Source organism: Megascapheus bottae, chromosome 16 (genome assembly GCF_031878675.1).
Source record: "Megascapheus bottae isolate mThoBot1 chromosome 16, mThoBot2.hap1, whole genome shotgun sequence".
Taxonomy (NCBI): domain Eukaryota; kingdom Metazoa; phylum Chordata; class Mammalia; order Rodentia; family Geomyidae; genus Megascapheus; species Megascapheus bottae.
Window position 1 is genome coordinate 20378623 of NC_143524.1, and position 17369 is coordinate 20395991.

The following is a 17369-nucleotide window of genomic DNA, read 5'->3' on the forward strand; positions in this document are numbered from 1 at the left end:
TCCTCAGACAATATATTTAAAAATGGAAGGCAAAGACAATCTGGACGTCATGATCCTTCCCATAACAGATTCCCAAACAGATTTAAAAACAACCACAACAAACACAACCAGAGTACTACTAGGTATAATTACTTAGGTTCTTAGAGTACCCTCATATCTTCATAGATGCAGACAATTACTGTAACGTAGTAACTGTTCAATTGCTGTAGAGTATTTGTGCCTTATTACTTCCCAAATTGAGGTCTCAGCCAAGTTGTTTAAATTTGCCTCACTTGCTTTGTGGGTAAAAGAATAATAGTAGTCCTTATAAGATTGTCACACACATTAAATTTGTTGCTGCACAGGAAGCTTGAGAATGACAATGACACATAATCAACTCTCTACATTTGCTGCTACTACTACTAATAGTGACAATAAATCTCAGAACATGCAACTGGCTACAGAAAAGCAAATTCAAGAGGTATAAGAATCCTACAAAATCATGAACATAGAACCATCGCCAAGAGAATCCTGCCATGACACCATAATAACTCACTGTTCCCTCTCCACCTGGAGTCTTGCAATTAACCTTTACTCTCAAAAGCTCAAGACCTTGAGGAAGATTTTTGAGACCTGAGTTTTGCAAATCACCTTTTGATGACTCAGTCTCTCCTCATCCGCCTGGGATATGTAAGTACTGCTGAACTACCCCAAACTCAGAAAAATTTGACTCTGTGAGTTTCTGTCCCCCATACTATCCATCCTCTTATCTTGATTACCTGCCTCTGAGTATCACTGGGCAGTAATGCCTCTGGAAGATAGGACCCATCTTCCCTGGCTGTGGGCAGCTTCCCACTTGACAAGGTCTATAGAGAGGAGGGAAACGTACTCCCTGTCACATGCCAGACTTCTTTGAGGACTTGTCCTTTGTGAGACAGCAGCCAGTAGAAGATGGCAAGAATTTTCTGAAAAGTCTTTCTGGTTTTCTGTCAGTCACCATCACCTTCCAGAAGCATGGATGGAGTATAAGGGGCTTGGAGCTCTCCAGAAGGATTTTACTCTGGCAGTTCCCAAATCACTGAGCCTCCAAGCTGACCACTGGAGAGTGTTTTGTTTTGAGGTTTAAACTTTGTAGTGTTCTTACACCTTTGGCAGTTGGCTCCCTCCTTCCTATCTCAGCTCAACTATCCAGTAATTCCTTCTTTCCACAGGCATCACAGCCAGCAGCCACTAAAGCCACAAACAGACAGTGAGGTCTCTCCTTGGGCAGAACAAACTTGAGCCAATCCTTGGCCAGTTGACCAACCATCCCTGCCCACTCTTGGCTCTGCCCAGGGCAACAATGAATTCCCAGGGCAACAATGAATTCATGAACGTATAAATTCACCTGCAGCTTGATGTGCTGGCCAATATGCTGCTATTTGGGTAGATATAGTTATTTCTGTATTCTAAAAATTCATTTCAATTCAACAATAACTACTTACCACTAAGGTCTAGCACTGTGGTCAGGTACCACAAAAATTGAATGAGATCTAATCTAGTCCCATGACTGACCAGAAAAAAAAAAAAGAAAGAAAGAAAGAAAAAGAGAGAGAGAGATCTAATCTTGAACACCAGGGGCTCCTTTTAAGGCTGTGGAAGGCAAACACTTCATTCCTTCTAGCTCCCCAACTCCTTCTTGGCCAGTTTGGGATAAGCACACTTTTTTTGTGGGGGGTGGGGTGGATCATGAGGCTTGAACTCAGCCTGGGTGCTGTCCCTGCCCTTGAGCCAAGCTCCACTTCCTGTTTTCTAGAGGTTAACTGGAGATAAGAGTCTCAGGTTATTTTGTGCCCAGAGATCCTCAGATCTCAGCCTCCTGAGTAACTAGGATTACAGGCATGAGCCACCATGCCCGCCTAAGCACACTTTTTATATCTTTTTTTTTTTTTTGTCAGTACTGGGCTTGAGCTCAGGGCCTGAACCCTGTCCTTGGACTTTCTCAAGGCTAGAGCTCTACCACTTGAGCCTCAGCACCACTTCTGGCTTTTTTTAATGTGGTACCAAGGAATCAAACCTGGGTCTTCATGTATGCTAGGCAAGCACTCTACCACTAGGCCAAACTCAGGTCCGTAAGCACACTTTTTAAAGACAAATTTTAACCTGCTATGTAAATAGCCAATGGAGCTCAGATTTATGGGTTTTTTTCTCCCTGAAGAACCCTTGTGTCTATATTTAAGCAGACACAAAGGAAACTGAGTCATCGACTGCTTGCTGAAAAGCCTGAGTTTCTCTCTGAGGTAGCAAAGATCCCTTTGAAAACTATCAACTGTGGGCAACATCCATCACCTGCTTCGGCCCATTCTTTCACCAGAACCACTCCCCTGAAACAAAGGTACTGAGGAAACATAAAGGTGGCTGTAGTCTTTTCCCCAGCTTCCCTCCACACCCCCTTCTGTCCATATGAAAGCCTCTTACTCAGGATTCCAGATTTGATGGTTTTGATATTGCTCTTGAGTGGCCATGTGTCACTCAGAGCTTCACACTTGGTTTTGCTTCAAGATCCTTTTACATTTTTTGTGTATATCAATGCCAGGGATTGAACTTAGGGCCAGGGTGATGTCTCTTAGTCTCTTTCTTCCTTCACTCTTTCTTTCCTTCCTTCCTTCCTTCTTTCCTTCCCTCCTTCTTTCCTTCCCTCCTTTCTTTCTTTCTTCCTTCCTTCCTCTCTCTCTTTTTTTTCTCCCTTGCCAAGTCTAGGTTCTACCACTTGAACCACACCTATTTCTGACTTTTTGATGCTCAGTTACAGGAAAGAGTACAAAGGACTTTTCCTACCCCAGCTGATCTCAGCTGCAGATCTCAGCCCCCTGAATAATCAGGATTTAGAGGGATGACCTACCAATTCCCTAAAAATATCCTTAGCTTTTCTAGAGAACCATGCCAACCCACTGTTTGGTACCTCAGTACTTCCCCTCACTGGGGGCTCTTGCAACCTGCCCTGAGGATGAGACACTAGGGATGGGGTGGGTCACTGCAGCTGACATGCCTGCAGGGGCAGTATGAGAATGTCTTTAGGGCCTCTTTCTTAATTTTCAGGCACAGAGCACTGCCCCAACTTGTCTCTAAGTTGAGAAGCTGCTCTCCCTGTTTTCCAAGGCTGCAAATGAGAGCATGTCTAGAGGGCAGCTGGACTCTGATAAGGAAATTGACTTATTTTAGCAACAAATAACTAGGTTGGCATTTCTGACAGCTGTGGCCAAGCCTAAGGAGACAGGTCAGAACAGGGCAGGGCAGGGCAGCTCAGAGCCCACAGCCCTGGGTAGGGTGAAAGGAGAAGTCATTCCCTCCAGGCCTTGAGAGGGAAGGCCGAGAGCCATATATAATGACTACCCAAGGGCTTCCAAAGGCAAAGTAATGATGAATGGAAGCAGCACAGAAGTCTAACCTGGGGTGACATCAGACAGTGGAGAATCTTCACTCCACTGCTATGTCCTTGGACAAATCACATTATCTTCCTGAATCGTGGCTTCTTATTTTTTTTTTTTTTGCCAGTCCTGGGGCTTGAGTTCAAGGCCTGAGCACTGTCCTTGAACGCATTTCACTCAAGGCTAGTATTCTGCCACTCGAGCTGCAGCACCACTTCTGGCTTTTTCTATGTATGTGGTACTGAGGAATCAAACCTTGGGCTTCGTGCATGCTAGGCGAGCACTCTACTAAACTATGCTCTTTCTTTCTTTCTTCCTTTCTTTCTTTCTTTTTCTTTCTTTCTTTCTTTCCTTCTTTCTTTCTTTTCTTCCTTCCTTCTTTTCTTATCTTGTTAGTTTTGGAGCTTGAACTGGATACCTGGAAGCTATCCCTGAGCTCTTTCACTTCAGGGTAGCAAGCACTCTTCCACGTTGAACCATGGCACTACTTTCACTTCTCTGATGACTAATTGGAGAGAAGTCTCACAGACTTTCCTGCCCTGGCTGGTTTTAAACCGTGTTCCTTAGATCTCAGCCTTCTGAGTACCTAGGATTACAGGTATGAGCCACCCACATCTGGCCTATGAATCTTGGTTTCTTGACTAAGGAAAGAAGCTAAGAAAATACTAGTACAGGAAGTGAAGGGAAAGTATGGTTCAAGGGGTAGAGTACCAGTTTCGAATAAGAGTGCAAGGCCCTGAGTTCAAGCCCCCAGTACCATATTAGGACACACACACACACACACACACACACACACACACACACGAGAGAAGAGAGAGAGAGAGAGAGAGAGAGAGAGAGAGAGAGAGAGAGAGAGAGAGAGAGAGAGGAAGGAGAGAGGTAGAGAGAGGTAGAGAGAGAGGAGAATACTAGCACATAGGGCAGTTAAGGTGGTTATTAAGAGAACTTAAGCTAATCCAGCTCAATGCTAACATAGAGTTGCCTCTCAACAGATGATATTTCCTAGGATTTTCAGACAGTGCTTTTCACAGGACTATCTGAAGCCACAGCGGAGGGTTTTTAAACATGAATGTTCCTAACAAGTGATGTTCCAGGAGCTGCCAGACACTTCACAACAAGACACAGAATCTTTTTCCAAACAACTTTACATTATGGGAAGACGCAGACATCATTATTACATTAAACTCAAAATGGGTGTGTTGTCAAGGAAAACACACAGCTGTCATGAGTGTGTGAGATAGTATTTGAGGTGTGAAAGAAGTCCCTCCCCCACAGACCACAGGCTCCCTACCACTGAGGGGGAGGGGGAGGGTGGGACTCCTACAATCCTCAACAGACTGGTGGTATAGAAAATGAATGTGTGTGACACTCTCGCAGAAGGGAAGTCACCAGCCCCCCTCCTCTCTCTCATGATCTGCTTCCTCTTCGGAAAAAGAAGAGGTTTTATTAAATGATGCTTACACTATCTATCTCTGAGTCTCTGACACTGAATCAGGAAATATTTCTGGAATGAAGGGAAGGGACTTTGGTATCCCAGCAGCCCCTCCTACATGGGGTGAGTTGGGAGAAAATGGAACATTTTCCTACTGGCTGCCAGCCTGTACCACCAGCACTGATTGTGATAGTTGCTTTGTAGGAAGCAGATCTCTACTGAGTGCCAGGGGAAATAACTGAATTGATAGGGGATTTCTTCCTGGTTTCTTCTCATGGGAAAACATGGCCAAAGCTCAAACTCCCAGCAGGAAGGAGGCACCTCCAGTGCTCAGTGGAAACAGAAAGATGTGTGCCAATCCTAAGCTGCAGGTCTCTGAGAAGTACCCCACTTCCTCAATACCCAGGGTACAGTTCTCTTCATAGGATAAAGTAGAGAAGTGCAGAGGAATCCCTCCCTCCCTCTACTCTACCTGAGGCCACTTTTTTTTTTCTGCACAATGTACTCATTTTAGATATTGTTCCCCAGCTCTTGAGTTTAGGAGTCCAAAACTGTGTAACTACCTTTGGCTACTTCTCTACTTGTTGATTTCCAACACAAATATTGGACCCCCTGGGTCTATAATCCTAGCTGCTCAGGAGGTTGAGATCTGAGGATCATGATTCGTAGCTAGCCCATAAAGATAAACATGAGAAACTCTTATCCCCAATACAAAGGCCAAAAGCCAGAAGTGTGGCCCAAGTGATAGAGCATATGAGCCTTAAGTTTTAAAAAAGCGAAGTGAGAGTGTGAGTTCAAACACAAAACAAAAACAAACAAAGGCTGGACTGTTTCCAAAATTTCCTATGGTTTTCTGAAGCTCATTGCCCCCAAAATGGAGTGACCACAGTGCCTTTCCTTCCTCTCCTTTTTCTTCCTTTCCCCTTTGCTGGCCAGGCCACAAACCTTCTGCTAAGTCATGTCTCCTTTCCAAGTCTTGGTTCCTTTCCAGCAAATTTACAAGCACGTGAACCAGAGTTCAGGCAGTCACCGCTGCTGGCACTCCACTGTGCTTTCTTGGAAGGCTACTGCCCAAAGAGACCTTGAAAACTCAAGCTGGAGGGAGCCTGATGGTGTCTAGGAGAGCCTTGAGTTGAGGGTGGCCCTAAGAATTGGGGTGGGGGAGTGGGAGGAGGCTTTTCAATGGGAAGAGGCTTGAGTTTGAGTCCTCAGAAACAAAGCAGAAGACAATGGTAGTATGCCAACAAACTTCCCTGGGGTCAACCAGAAGCCCACACAGCTCCTACCCTCTGAGGACATCTCCAAGTCCTCCCTGCTCTCTTTCCATTTTCTCTCCCACTTCAGAGCTTCCAGTTCCCTTCAGAACCTCCTCCTCCAGAGCCTCAACTCCACACAAACCCCTCCATCCCCCAAATCCTTGCCTACTTTGTTCATCCCATGCCTTCTAACACATTCTTAGTTTAGGCTCTGGACTTCAGTGAACTTTACCACTGACTATGGGAATACCTGCAAGTTACTAAACTTCTCTGAGTCTTCTGGTCCCACCTGTAAAACTGGCCTAATTAGGAGATAGTACCCACGGGGCCATTGTGAAGGTAAAATGAGATAACCCACAGCCTGGTGCAGTGAAAACTGTGGAAGAACAGACTTGGAGAGCTATTATTACCCCTATTGTTTCTATTACTTTGGCTTCAGAAATGCAATTTCTAAATCCCTACCTCCTCCTTGTTGAAGGTACCCAAAGTAGAGTGAATCCATGTGGATTTAATAAATACTTGCTGAGTAGAATCCACCATAGGCTGAGCTGCCTTAATGACCCAGCTGGCACTTCTTAAAAGAAAACTTAATTTTGCTAGTGATAAGCAAATCAGCCGTGTAATTATCTTCTCATATATAGACAAAGAAAGGGAACACTTGATGCGGAGCCATCTGGAATGCCTTACTGGCAGCCCTTCCCCTCCACAACTATGGAAAGCCACCAGCCTTGTTTGGATGGGGTATTGAGGTCTCTGCTGTGGTTCCTGAAATGGGCCACCCAGCCATTTAGATTTCCCCCAGACTCACTGGCAGTAGCAGGAGATTGTAAGGATTGGCCCGGCCACTACCTCTTCCATGTGCCCTGGCTGTGCCAGGCTGGAATCTCACCACAGAGATACTTCAAGTTCTCACAACTCCCCGGTGGGGGACTACTAGCCTCTTTCCTGGGCTCCTTTCTGGGAAAGCTCCATGTCAATGGTTCTCACTTGTGCCTCATCTCTGTGGCCACCTTGCCGACAGCAGCCACACCGCTGCCACCACTACCACCGATCCAGACAGCTGGGCCAGCCTGGCACAGCCAGCTAGGCTGGGGAAAGCCTGGGAGCACGGGATCCTGTTTGTCCACAGCTGCTCGCGCGCTCATCCAGTACAGTTACTTTCTTGCCATGTGCTTAGGCGCTAGCGACCTCGCCCAAAGCTGCATAGCCTGCAAGCCTACCCTGCAAACTCTCTCCTCCTCTTTCTCTTTTCCTTTAAAAAAAAAAAAAAAATGGTGTTTCCCAACACCGTGCTTGTCCAGCAGCTTAGCGCAAATCCCAGTCCGGCTTTCCTGAAGCCGAACCAAGTTCGCTCCCTCCAAGGAACGTCCTAGCTAGTGGGGTTCCAGGCAGGGCAGACCTGGGCTGTCCACGAACCGGACGCCCCGAGAAGCAGCGATCACTTACCGATCTGCGTCTGCGCCAGGCTCAGTTGCACGAGGCAGTAGAGTCCCCAAGCTGCGTGCCACCAAAACTTGTTCATGATGTGGGAGCGGAGCAGGGGGGGATCGGAGTGGAGCCCGAGGGTCGCGCGGTGCACTAGGTGGGGGACGCGGGGCTGGCCGAGGACGGGAAGAGGAGGAGGGAGGGAAGGACCGAACCTGTCAGAGGCTGGGGGCCCTGGGCAATGAGGCCGCCTCGGAAGTTGGCTGCCGTTTTTATTCCAGGGTTGGAAGAGTGATCTAAGAGGGAGGGAGCGCGCGAAGGACACACCCAAGAGAGGGGCTGTGACTAAGCAGCCAGCGGAGGTTTAAAGACGTACCAGCCCTCCGCTAGCTGCCCTCCGCCCCGCCCTGTTATGTGGAGGATAGGAGTCGGGGTTGACCCGGCGGGCGCTGAGAGGGGGGCGCTGGGGTGGGGGGAAATCGTGGGGATCCCGCGTCCCCGCGCGCCCTGGAGCGCACCAGCTTCCAGCTCCCGCCAACTCGCCTAGCTGCCTGGCAGTCTGGCCTCCAGACGGGCGACCGAGCCCCACGACCTGGCCCCGGTTCAGTTCAGCCTCTCGCCTCTTCTTTCCCCACGTCTGGGAATCTGGCTGGGGCAACACGGTTCTCTGGCTTTCCCGGGTCGCTGGACACCCTGGGAGAGGAGCGGGGGAAGGCAGGGAGATCCTGCCCTGAAGGAAGGGGCTTTCCCAGGCCGGGGTGAGAAGGGAGGAGAGTTCCGCAGAACTTCGATTTCCTTCTCCACAGAGAAAGTCCAGCTTTTTGCCCGACTCCTGGGTGCCATTGGGTGTTCACCCACTGCACCCAGGATGCAATTTTATCTTTTCACCTACTCGCCCTTCACCTACTACCTCCTTCTACTTGTCCCGTCCACCAATCCTTTTACACATCCATCCCTCTGCCAACCACTATCCAGCCATACCTACCATTTCACATTCATCTACCAATCCAACAGTCCATCCTTTTTCACCTAAACAGTTCTTCCACTCATTCATCCGTTGCACATCTTCTCATCCTTCCTTTCTTACATCCTTTTCACATCTCTGCATAAATCTGCATCCCTCCAAGCCTCTTCTCCATCCACCCTCATCCACACACACGCTTTTCTCCATATCCACCACCATTTTAACCTTTCCTCCCATCCAGCCACCCATTCAATCCTTGCTCCTGTTCACCCTCTTAGGCTGTCTGTGCAAACATCCGTGTATTTCTCCCAGCCAAGAGATCTCAGACTGGCAGTGGTGGGCATACTTCTTTAAAAGCAGGAAATTTATCTGTTGAGTCAGAATTCCATATGATGAGTTCACATTTAGAAATAAAAAGTAGGCTTATTTTTAATTATGAACTATTGGAAGTAAATCAGAATAGACCTCTTATTTGATGAGAACTACAACAGGAAATGAAAGTGACTAATAGTGGCTCTGATAAGACTTGAAGGAACTATGGAAGAACTTCTGACAAGGGGCTGGGAATGAAGCTCAGGGACAGTGCCCAGGCCCTGAATTCAAAGCCCCAGGACTGGCAAACAAACAAACAAACAAACAACCACAACAAAACCTTCTGACAGAAGGGAGGGTTTTTGTAATTTACTGATTTAAGCATTTGGAAAGTTTGACATGTATTAAGTACCAGATATATGCACATGTGTACACAGTAAGCTATTTATATACACATACATTTATATACAAATATGTATATAAATATATACACACATTTGAATATAAAATCAGCTAAAGAGACTGGGTGGAAGACAGCATGACACTATAAACTGTTTTAGAGAATTGGCTGTCCCCGATTTGCTCCATCTCATCTCTTTAAAGTTCTGATATGTACTACAACACTGTGGAAGCTTTCCTTTTGAGAAAGAATTGTATTCCCCCAAATATGTAAGACTCATCAACCTAGGTAACCACAAACTCTAGCCCATTTTGGAATTCCAGGAAACAGTATCGCCAATAATGATTTTCTTTTTTTAAAGGGAGAGGGATTGAAAATACTTTGCAAAGTACAGAGGGACATGCAAATGCTCACTAACAATGATTACTAGGGTTATTCCCCCTGGGCAGGGGGGGGGGGAGTCTCTTGCCTGCCTCTTCCTGATAGTTTTGTGAGGGGCTGAGGCAGTTTGCCCCCATGCCACAAATGACACATTTCAAATGACCGACCTGAGTCAAAGCCAGCCCTTGGTAATTCCCAGCTCACCTCTCTGAGCCCCCTTCTATCTCCTCTCCAAACACAAACCTGCTCACATCCAGGGTCACATGAAGCCATGCCCAACATCTCCTTTGAGCCCCAGAAGACGTTCAAATCCTTCAAACCATTCACTTTAGGTATTTCATATCTGTTGCATGTATTATCAACCACTTGTATAAGTGGGAAACTTGAAAGAAGAACTTGAATCAATATGGACTGACATGAGGTCACATTGTTTGAAAAATAATAATAATACACAACAAAACAGGATACATTCAAAGCCTGGGACTGTGAAACCCCTGGTTGGAGTATCAGCACTACTCTTACCAGACGTCACTTCTGGGAAATTTAGGTTCAAAATGAGGGTAATAAGAAGCTCTCCATCTGAGGACGGAGGTGAAAGAAAGCATGAAGACTTTTACTGGGGTACCAGATTCATGGTGGGATGAATAATCAATCTCCTACCCTCTAAACTGGCTGAGAACAGGGATGTATGGATGTCAGCCACCAGCATAAATTCAGTCTCAGTTGCTGACATATCTCAGTCTCTGACTTCTTTGTTGTGCTCCATAAATAAGCATTACATAAATGCCTGAGTGCCTGGCAGTTGCTTCCTTCCCTACATGGCATATGAGGCAGTTCCAGGAATCATAGAAGCTGATAGGTAAAGGCACTAAGAAAATGTGATTGTCTCTATGTAAATGCAAGCAACAATGTCACATCTAGGATAACTGGTTTAGTAGGACTACAGTGGACTCAAATCATTGCTTGCTCTGGCAGGTTAGGATTTGTTATTGTTGAAATACTGGAGGCTGATGGCTTTTGATTAGTAATATAGCTTATTCTTCCTAAGTAAAGAAGAGTCAAATTTAAATTGAATGTAAATAGGAATGTGCAGAGTAAGGCTGCAAATGGAATTGGAGGTTTACAAATGCAGCAAGCTCTGTAGATTCTTTTAAAGGAACAGTATCCAATTCTTTCATGAAGCTGTTTCTCCATGAAAGGAGTATTCAATCAAAGTAAAGAAAAAGTTCCTGGGCTGGAAGTTTGGCCCCTCTGGCAGAGTGCTTGCACGAAGACCCAGGTTCAACTCCTTGGTACCACATACATAGAAAAAGCCAGAACTGGTGCTGTGGCTCAAGTAGTAGAGCTCTAGCCTTGAGAAAGCCCAAGGACAGCACTCAGGCACTGAGTTAGAGCCCCAGGACTGGGGCTTGAAAGAAAAATAAAGCCAAGCATGGTGGCTCATGCCTGTAATCCTAGATATTCAGGAGGCTGAGATCTGAGGATTGAGGTTCAAAGCCAGTCTGGGAACTAAAGACCGTGAGACTTTTTCTTTGTGTGTGGTGGGGGTCATAGGGCTTGAACTCTGCCTGGGCGTTGTCCCTGAGCTCTTCAGCTCAAGACTACTGCCTTACCCCTGAGCCTGGGTGTTGTTCCTAAGCTCCTCAGCTCAAAGCTACCACCATACCCTAGAGCCAAGCCCTACTTCCCATTTCCTAGAGTTAATTGGAGATAAGAATCTCAGGTCCTTTTGTGCCTGGGCTGGCTTTGAACCTTGATTCTCACATCTCATCCTCCGGAGTAGCCTGGATTACAGGCATGAGTCACCTCGAGGCTTAAGACTGTGAGACTCTTAACTCCATTTAATCACTAGAAAACTGGAAGTGGTGCTGAGGCTCAAAGGGTAGGGCGGTAGCTTTGAGCTGAAGAGCTCCAGACAGCACTCAGGCCCAGAGTTCAAGCCCCATAACCCACAAAAAAAAATTAAAAAAAAAAAGAAAATGTGTCATTTAAGTTAGACTTGAATTACATTCTTAGCTCACACTTACAGGTGAATTCTACACATGCCAAAAAAACTCTTGCAAATAAAAAAATATATAAGTGAAAACTACATAAACTATAAGCCAGTAACTGGGAAGCAATCTTTCTGATAAGTAAATGACCTTGAATGAGGAGTCTTATGCCTTTAAGTTAAAAACAAAAACAAAACATAATAATAAGAACAATAAAACCACAACAGCTCTGGCGGTTATATCCTGGAAATGTCAAGCAGATGGGTACCCCTAGGTTCTAGTCATGCCCAGGTCAGTCATAAAGTGTGTCTTATACAAAACTTTGGAGGTCAAATTGTACATAAACAGTACAAAATGGACCACTGGATGGTAACTAGTTTAGAGGTAGGAATACATGTCCTTGAAATCTGAATTAATGCTGTGAGATTTTAGGTAGCAAGCTAATTGAAAGAAAGCCAGGTGAGGCACCATTATTATAAATAAATGTGATTTCATTCCTCTGAAGTATGCATAGTAACTGTTTGCTTCTTTTCTTACATAGTATAAAATGGTTTGTTAAATATCTCCTGGCATGATTTATGTTGGGTCTATCTATGGTGAGAGGGTAGATAGTGAATAATAAATATCTTTGGAAGCATCTGAAAATTGTGAATTCTCTTCATTTCTTCAGCATATTAATCTTATATGTCAGACAGATTCTGCACATTCTTGGTTATATCATAATCATCACCACTCCATCATCACCAAAACAACCACCATTAACACAAACACCATTGTCTCCAACAATGTAGCTAGCAATCAGTATTGACTACATGTCAAAACTAATGTTTAATTGTCACAGTTAATTCCTCCTTTACAGATTAAGCTGAGGTTCAAGAAGGTTAAATGTCTAGTCCAAAGCTACAACTTTATTTTACTTAGCCAATCTTTCCTGTTTACAGATAAAAAGATAGAAAAACTTGTATCCCTTTCTTATTCTATAGTGTTAAATCAACATAGTCAAAGTTAATCTGTACTGAATTTCATTTTAGTCATTTTTTTTAATAAAGGAAAACTGGAATCCTTTGTTAGGATTGGAAAGTAGAGAACAGAGTATGTTGGTTCCCGCAGCTTCCTGAAAATTATCAGACATTTAGCACTAGAGAGACAATTTGAGTTTTCCAGGGTACGGATCCTTTTTCTGCTATAGAATTATCATGAGATATCAGCTAGAAATGAATACCATTCTCTATTTCCAGTGCTTGGGGGCTCATTCAAGGACTCTACTGACCTCAAGACACTTTCTGGGTTGTTGATGAACCCACAAGTTATAATACCTTGTCTGATACTGAAAAGCACATACTGGCAGTCATGATGGTGACTGCACTGTGTGTCTACACCTGATATGAGTATGGCCAATTTGAAGATTTTTTTTTAATTTGGTACTGGAGTGGATTTCACTATCTATCACACAAGCATAAGAATTACGAGGTAGCTTCTTCCATTTGCCTGGATAGAGAGAAGCAAGAGAAAAGAGGACAAAAGTCGAAAGAAAACAGAAAATTCTTTAATTCTAAACTTCTACAGGTTCCTTGGGTGCTATGAGTCACCTTCATGTGTTATAATTAACCCCCTTCATTCTGCTTACGTTAGCTTACTCTGGCTTCCACTTCCTGCAGCAAAAGACTTGCAGAATATAGAGGGGATCACTCCATTCTGTTAAAGTATGGATGGTAGGTGTACCTATTATTGGAACTTGAATTCAGGACTTGAGTGTAAATCTCGAGTCTTCTCAAGCTTGCTTTACTTACTACTTGCCTGACTTAAAACCCCTCCCCAATATCATTCAATTCTACTCAATTCAATTATCACTCATTGTGGCAGAAAGTAGACATTCCCATGATTTGTCTACACTTGTATGCCAATCAAAATGAACAGCAGGTCTTCAGAGTTATATATTTCCAGGCCTTTGCCAGAAAGTCCCTTTCTGCCTGAACATGCCTCACAGTTTATTTCAAAGGCAAAACCTTCCTGCTGGCAGACAGTAACAGCTTCTTCTCTTTAGAAAACTTAAAAGGTAAAAACTTTTGGGTTTCAATGTACTGGCAATCGGCTCTAGCCAGGTCCTTGTTGGGCTTAGAGTAAATACTTGAAAAAAAAAATAGAGAGGAGGCAGAGAACAGGAAAGTAAGGCCAGGCCAAACCCCACTTTATTGTTGAACCCTATTCCCCAATCAGGAAAGACTGCTACTCTAGACAAAACTGCGTGGGTGAGAGACTTGTTGAACTGAACTTAATTAGGAGAGGATATAAGGAAGGGGGGGGCAGGGGAGAGGAGAGACAGAGAGAAAGAGGGGGGGGGAGAATGCAAGACAAATGGCACACACACAAATCTATCATGAAACCATTCTATCATCTGACATGAACTTAATAGATTCTTTTTTGTATACTATACAGGCTAAGCATCAAGGACAAGTCAACGATGAGGAGGGGCCATTAACCTCAAAGAGATAATGAGCTAAATCCGGGTTGGCATATCAGTTGCCTTCCTTAGTTCAAGATAGGTTTGGTAAGCACCTTTAAGTACTGGGAAACACAAAAAGGCGACTAGCATGTTAACTTTTCTAAATTGGATAGGTGTGACTGAAGAGGTAAAAGTTGAGATACATTTGCACAAATAGGATAGACAAGCTCTGAAAAACATGTGGTAAAATGTAAAGGCTGGAGATGAGGATTCTTGGGGAGTTTGAAAAAACATCAAGGGTTTATTTAGTTTATTTTAAAAAAACTTTAGTTATAACTATGTATATAGGCAGAGAAAAAAACTATAATGAATTCCCATATGGTACTCGCCAGCTTCAACAATTACCAAACCATGGTCTGTTTTATCTAGCAATGTCACCTATTTCATTCCACTCTCAGGTTTCTTTGAAACTAGTTCCAGACATCTAATCTCTTTTATCTGTAAATATGTCAATATATATCTTTAGGATACAAGGTTCTAATTATAATAATATTATTGCATTACTAGTCATTTAATTTTTCCTTTACATGTATTATATAAGGAGTATTGTATGTATGCATACATGTGTGTGTATGAACATGTGTGTGCATCACTTTTCACTCAAGAACTCTACTTTTAAGGGCATATTAAGGTGCAGTAGCTGAGGATGGGTGGTGGCTCAAGCCTGTGATCCTATTTGGAAGGTATATGTAGGAAAGATCCTGATGAAGCCAGCAAGAAAAAAGAACTAAGTGAAGCTATATCTCAACCACTGGTAGGACATGGTAAAATGTGTTAGTCATCCCAGTTCTGCAGGAAGTTTAATAGGGGTGTTATAGTTTGTGGAACCTGGGAGGAAAAAGACCCTATTGTAAGAATAACTAAAGCGTGAAGGGCTGGGGATACAGTACTTGCAAGTACAGAGCCCTGAGTTCAACACCAAAAAAAAAAAAATGAGCAAAACATGTTTGTTGTATGTATGCAGGCATATGGCAGTAAGCCATAGGCATAAAGCATTTATACTACTTCCAGGCAAACATCAAAATGCCCAAGGCCATATCTGTTTACATGCTCAATGGGCCCATTCTGGTCCTGCACCTGCAGAACTGAGAAAGAACTCCCACCAATTCTTCCCTCCAACATGTGAAAAACAGGGACTGAGGGATATCTGCTGTCTTATGTCCAGCTCATTGCATGAGTGTGGTGCATGGCCCATGCCGTTAGTTTCTGAAGCATGACGCTTGGGATTGCTCCACAGAGCTTGGGAAGCAGACGGCAGGACTACATATGGTGTCCTTCAGAGAAGGCCCACCAGGACCCTACTCTGCAGGCTGATGACTCAATGTCGACCATCTGAACCCTTAAAGGTGTCCCTTCCTTTTGTCTTCAGGTCAATGAGTTTAGCAGGTCTTTCCTCATCAGGAAGTTTGGCAGGAAGTGCGTGAAAAATCGGAAGGAAGATCTCCCAAGACAAAAAGTTAAGCTTTTGTCTCAATTGTCCAAGTTTGGGTTTTCCAGCAGCAATCACTGGCCCCTTTCCCAGTCCATCTGAGGCCATCAGCGATGGCAGGTGTCCTGCTTGGAATGACTTGCCCTAGTGCATAGGTAGAAAGTTTGCTTTGGTCTGCCCTGACATTATGGGACCAGCACTGGCCTGGCCACTGCCTCATCTTTGGGAGAAGCAGACAGTACCCCCATCAGGGGAAATGTCACATACATGTTCGTGCTGCACGTGGATGGGTGGTGACTGACCTTGCCCAGTAATGCCAAAGTTCCACCATGCTGTGGAGAGCTGATCCCCCCATCCCCATCCCCACCCCCCGGCTCTCTGTCTTTTTCAGTTTGTATTTTTCCCCTACCTCTTCTCTTCCCCTTCTCTTCCTCGAGTTTTCATTCTCAACCTGTCTTCATTTTTCCGGAATTCCCATCTCCTGACCCTGGTGCCTTCTCAACACCAGTCCCATCCAGCTCATTCTTTCAGCTTAAATGCACCTTCTACTGCACGTTGAGTCTCACTGTTGCCTGCTCCCTCCTCAAGTCTGAGTTTGCCCTTTTCTCTTTCCCCACCCACAGGGTGTGGGTTCCTGGTGGCCTTATTCAGGCCTCTCAGTTTCCTTGCTTGTAGTCTAAATTCATGGAAACTCAGAGCACTTGAACTCAAAGTGTTGAAACTCAGAGCAGAATGAATGGCATGCTCACAGCATGCTCCCATCCGGATAGCTTTCCCAGAAAAGCTAGGCAGGTGTCTCTGATCCCTTGCTGGGAAAAAGGCAAGGATTATCTCAGAAGATGGGCCCTGGAGGGCCAGTAAATGCCTTGCTATCTTGGGTGGAGTCTGAGGCTAAACCTCTAGGATGGGTGGTTCCAGAAAGCCACATGTCAATAGAGCAAAGGAGGATGCTTCAGGTATCATTGGGTGGGAATGGGCTCTCTGAGGACACCTCATTTCATTCTGTGTTGGGGGGGAGGGGGTGGTGATTGACAATCTGAAGATCAAAGAGAATAATTGTCTTGCATGCACTCACACAGGAAGTATTTCACAGCAAGCCTTGTGGATTCCATTGCAGCACAGCTCTCTGTGAAGAGGAGAAAGGAGGAAACCTGCTAACTGCACTGCCCCTTTCTATACTCACCATCCCAGAAAGTCTCTCACCATCCAATAACTGTGCTTCTCTCTCCCTGCCTCTTATTTGTTTGCATCTCTGTGGGGTATGTCTCCAAGTCTCCACCCTCCTGACCCCTATACTTCTCCAATCCAGCTTGGACCAAGCAACAATCCAATATATTACTTCACACCAGGAGAAGAATAAAAAAAAATATTGCTATGAGCTACCAAATGATAATTGTGTCTAGCCTGTGCTGTCAGTTGCCTCCTGGTTTCATCCAAACATAGGTGCTATATCCCAGAAAAAGGAAGGACAGCTTGCCTAAAATCTTCCTCACCTTTATAAGCCATTGCAACACCACTTTCCAAGCAAGGGGGATGGAGCCACCATTTTTGTCTTAGTCTTGTTCATGGAGTTCTGAGTAGGAACAATGAGTATACTAACCAAGCAAGGCTCTGAGGAAAAGAAAGTGGAAAGAGGTTGCTGTGGAAGTGGTTGCTACCACCAAGCCTGTTCTGTGTTTGATTGTGAAAGCCAATCTCCTTCTAGCTCGTTGTTTTCATCTCTGAACCTTAATTTCTTTCTCTGCCTTCTGCACCTTGCAAAGCTGTGTGATGAGCAAGTGAGATAGACAACCTTGAGCTAGCAAACTGAGCAGCTGATGAATGTGGCACCCAGCACGTGAGCTTGCTTTCCATTGCCATGTGAGAGGGGTGCATAAGGTGGAAGAGCTC

At 44.8% G+C, this 17369-nt stretch overlaps 1 protein-coding gene and 1 long non-coding RNA gene across 3 annotated transcripts in view; one reads left to right on the forward strand and one right to left on the reverse strand.

The window, feature by feature from the left end:
• Positions 1-7796, reverse strand: part of Cd44 (CD44 molecule (IN blood group)) — an 82621-nt gene extending 74825 nt beyond the window's left edge. Inside the window, exon 1 of one of the 2 annotated variants that reach the window (XM_090347888.1) lies at positions 7521-7796. In XM_090347888.1, coding sequence (XP_090204014.1) covers positions 7521-7596 — 76 coding nt within the window. In that variant the 5' untranslated portion in view covers positions 7597-7796. The remainder of the gene's footprint in view (positions 1-7520) is intronic. The other variant, XM_090347886.1, reaches the window with a different exon arrangement.
• On the forward strand, positions 553-16866 carry LOC150052976 (uncharacterized). Its single transcript, XR_016538054.1, has 4 exons — positions 553-669; positions 13984-14095; positions 15420-15506; positions 16559-16866. It is a non-coding gene; the product is annotated as an uncharacterized LOC150052976 (long non-coding RNA).
• Positions 16867-17369: the final 503 nt, after the last annotated feature.